Source organism: Priapulus caudatus, unplaced genomic scaffold (assembly GCF_000485595.1).
Source record: "Priapulus caudatus unplaced genomic scaffold, Priapulus_caudatus-5.0.1 Scaffold504, whole genome shotgun sequence".
Classification (NCBI taxonomy): Eukaryota; Metazoa; Priapulida; class Priapulimorpha; order Priapulimorphida; family Priapulidae; genus Priapulus; species Priapulus caudatus.
Window position 1 is genome coordinate 24,901 of NW_014577565.1, and position 4,054 is coordinate 28,954.

The 4,054-nt window shown below is 43.0% G+C and overlaps 1 protein-coding gene across 1 annotated transcript; it reads right to left on the reverse strand.

Moving 5' to 3' along the window:
* Positions 1 to 239: 239 nt before the first annotated feature.
* Positions 240 to 3,301, reverse strand: LOC106811102 (tectonin beta-propeller repeat-containing protein 1-like). Its single transcript, XM_014814635.1, has 5 exons — positions 3,241 to 3,301; positions 2,231 to 2,351; positions 1,746 to 2,033; positions 1,186 to 1,287; positions 240 to 1,002 (listed from the first exon to the last, which is right to left on the reverse strand). The coding sequence occupies exons 1-5, from the start codon at positions 3,265 to 3,267 to the stop codon at positions 869 to 871; spliced, it is 672 nt and encodes a 223-aa protein (XP_014670121.1). The 5' UTR covers positions 3,268 to 3,301; the 3' UTR covers positions 240 to 868.
* Positions 3,302 to 4,054: the final 753 nt, after the last annotated feature.

Here is a 4,054-nt window from a genome sequence, read left to right on the forward strand (position 1 = left end):
ATTATCAACAATGTCTATGATTGCATCATCACGGAACAATAAAAGAGTTTAATAAAAGTCTGTTGTTGTCGTGGCAATACATATGCGCTTATTAAATTAAATTGGATAGGCAATAAAGAAGATATATGAAAAAATGAAGTTATTAGTATATATATATATCAAAACTAGACGTACGATCTACTATAAGCAGATATATTATATAGTCCTGTATACATGTATAAATAAATCTTTACAGCAAGTTCTCAGGCCACGGGTTTTTATTGTGCATACATTATATGTAACGGCTGGTTCGCGATGATCCCAATGAACCAGCGTGAGGTTAAGTTCATTAATGCTACATACCCGACATCATTTACTCTGCACAAAGCACTGATATGACTTTTCAATATCTATATGACAGGTAACATCGACGGAGAACATGCGCTATATAGGCCTACTAATAACAGGAGTGAATAATAATAGATCAATCATAGATCTATCTATTCACACCTGCCAAGACGACGCGCTACTAATATGCACACGTCTAATAAAATATGTTAAAAGTATTATACCACGTTTAGAACTTCGATGTGAAATGTATAGCCTCGCCAAGAACTGACGTTGAAGAAGGTTCCATGATTTTTATATCGTGTCACTAATATCGACTCTGTTTCGTACATATAGATACATTATTTTTTTAAGTTGTTTTTAAGCTGCAGACCAGCCTAGCTCTCTGACCAATAGCCAGCATTATATATATACAGCTATAACTACCGTTGTTATTCTATTTTAAATGTATTCATACGTGCTAAAATTAAGCACGTACCAAGAATATTTGAAGGGCAACGACTACGAACAATAAAATTTGAAGGTATTTGTACATGCGTTGTTAGAACATGCGTTGATATACACTGCCACCGTCCAGTCCCCACACGAAGTTCGACGCTGAACTCACGCTCACTTGGCTGAGTGTATCGGAAATAGGCTCCCACTCGATTCCAGTCGGATTTGTATCATTTATACCTGGTGCATGGTGACAGAATAGTTAATTTATAAACGAGCTGGAAAATGATATACTAGTTACTGAATTTATCGTTGTATTACAAATCTATTTGAAATCGGAATATTGTTCGAAAGAATTATAGAGGACTTAGTAAGAACTACTACAAGAATTATGGGAGAACGTAAATCACTAGGTGCAAATACCGGTGCGTTTGAAGATATTGTTGTTTTCATCCACGCCCCACACGACACCATCACCAGAGGAAACCTGCTTCAGTGAGCCATCCACCAGTTCCCAGCCAGTACCTGTGCGGAAATATACTCATCAAACAATACACCCATCGAACACTCATTAGCCAGTCAACTAAATATGAATATCTGTTATAAGAACGAATGCCCTGCGCGTAAGAATCGATGACTCATCGGGGGGTTTCACAACCCGCCGCGCACGAGCGGAGAAAGCAGTAACAGATACCATCCGCCGGTGCCACCGCGTCGGCAACCATTGACACTGCTCATATCGCGGTATACTTGCCTTTTTTTCTTTTTCGTGTTTGACACGAGATCTACACACACGACACACAGATCACATTACACACTACGCGCTACACACGTAACGTCCGACATTTACATACCAATACAATATATCGCCCAATCTACACTTATAAATAACTCATCATTAATTAACACGAATTAAAACCAACTAATTACCATGAAGTCACTTTCTGTTTGTAGCGTGCATAAACTCGAACTTAATCACGTACCTTCACCTCCGATTCCGTTTCCGGTGCCGATTCTGTAGAAGACAACGTTCGCACTGTTTACTGTCCAGACTCCTGCCTGACCAACGGACACCACCTTGATCGCCTCTTGTAGTACGCCTGACCAGCCCACACCGACGTAATCGGTCGCGGATATACCCAGACGGCGGACAACTTCTTGACGATCGGTTAAGCTCCACACCTCGTTGTTGACGGAATTGACACTGATCCAAATGAAGTAACCGCCTACGTTTTCCCAGACAATTCCTATCGGGTTCGCATCAGATATGCCTGCAATGATCCGCATATATATGTTATGAGCCATTATGCATGCCTGCATGACGCAGAAGAACCGTGCCACGAGAAAACCACGTTTCGTCTTCAAAAACCGAAGAATTTGTACAGAATTAACTGACCCAAAAAATACACAAGCGTTATAACCTTCAACTCAGAATATACATCGTGTATCATTAGAGGTGAAAATATACCACGTCGATAAAAGACTTGAAGAGTTCGGTTGACGGCCCACACTACGTTGAAGCCGGAGCTTATTAGATTCGCTCCTCCGTCTAACACTTGCCACTCGGATCCGGCTTTCCCACCATTGTTCTGCAAAACGAACACTCATCGGCTGCCGCTACAGAGATATATGAACAACAATGAGGGGGAAACGACAGTGAGTCCCTGCGGCATGGTCTGCTTATTTAGAGTCCGTGATCCAATAGAAAAAATCCGGTAGCTAACGACATAATCGTCCTGACTTTAGCCGATGACGCTAAAATAAAACTCAACTCGCCGTAATTTTGCTCGATAAAGCCGTTTATCAAACGCAAACGAATCAAAAACACTTCTACGTCGCCATGTCGGATTTAAATAGCGGGCACACTAAAGTGAGCGGGCAGGAGTCAGCACCTGCTGTTTTGCAAAGATTCACTGCCGTTTTCCATCATATTGCTGTTCGTATAGTCCTATAACGGGAGCGAAGGGCCACTCGGCTATGGCTAGATACAAGACTGTAAAGACCCCCGCACACGGTGCGCATTCGGCGCGCGCCAGCCCGCACACGGTGCGCATTCCGCGCGCCGAATGCGCACCGCGTGCGTGTACCAAGCAGAGTGGGGTTAAATTATTATTGGGATACATGATTATAATTGTAATATAATATAATTATAACAATAATTATAATTGTACACATTTATAATCGTATCTGGGGTGGAGCTAGCCTCTGCGTGGCTGGCGCATACAAGACCGTAGCGACGCTTTCAGCGTCGGGAGATAATCCAAGGAAGCTGGAAAACGGCTCTTTTTCAGTTCTACTGCCAAACCGAGACCGTGTTTCGTGTTTCATTAAAGAGATATAGTTATAGAACAGTTATTCAACTAGTGGCAGGTTAGCTGCGTGGTGAATAGTTTGTGTCGTATTCTCCACCAGATTCAGCCGTTATTGTTACTGTTACACGGCATTAAACATCGAGTGTAATTGACCGGCCCGCCTAACCACGCAGTTTGTGCTAGGTGACGTCATCTAGTTCTGCTAGGTAGCTGATTGTTGCTAGGTCTATACTATTTCCACATTACAAAATTTTACACGTCGACGCCAACGCTACATTATATTATATTATATTATATTATATCACATTGATATCATGTGATATATTAATATAAATAACCAAGTTAATTGTTACTCAACCGTGCTGGTATGAAACGTACCGCTGACGTTTCGCCTCCTGTCAGGAAGCTTTCTCAAAGCTAACTGATGTTAATCAGTTTTGACCACCAGATGGTGTGGTGGTCAATAGCTTGGTCCACACGTGACTAAGCCTGTATCCCCCCTCGTCCCGGTTGATATTTGGGGTCTTGCGGATCCAGATGGCCTCCTTGATCCAACGCCTGATTTTGTTAGGCTCGCGATCAATGATCTGCGAATTCTCCCAATCGATGGTGTGGTTGTCCTTCGCTACATGATCAGTGATCGCGGATTTGGTAATTTCGTTAGCCGACTGTTTTCGTTGGGAATCCGCGAATTTCCGCGATCACGGATCATGTAGCGAAGGACAACCACACCATCGATTGGGAGAATTCGCAGATCATTGATCGCGAGCCTAACAAAATCAGGCGTTGGATCAAGGAGGCCATCTGGATCCGCAAGACCCCAAATATCAACCGGGACGAGGGGGGATACAGGCTTAGTCACGTGTGGACTAAGCTACTGACCACCACACCATCTGGTGGTCAAAACTGATTAACTTCAGTTAGCTTTGAGAAAGCTTCCTGACAGGAGGCGAAACGTCAGCGGTACGTTTCATACCAGC

Bases quoted from the DNA above. Each gene is read 5' to 3' on its own strand.
- LOC106811102 (XM_014814635.1), bottom strand. From the start codon at position 3,267: ATGACGTCACCTAGCACAAACTGCGTG. The intron at 2,034-2,230 runs GTATATTTTCAC...GGATCATTGCAG, and splicing joins TCAAGTCTTTTATCGACGTG to GCATATCTGATGCGAACCCG. The intron at 1,003-1,185 runs GTATTTGCACCT...ACCATGCACCAG, and splicing joins CAATATCTTCAAACGCACCG to GTATAAATGATACAAATCCG.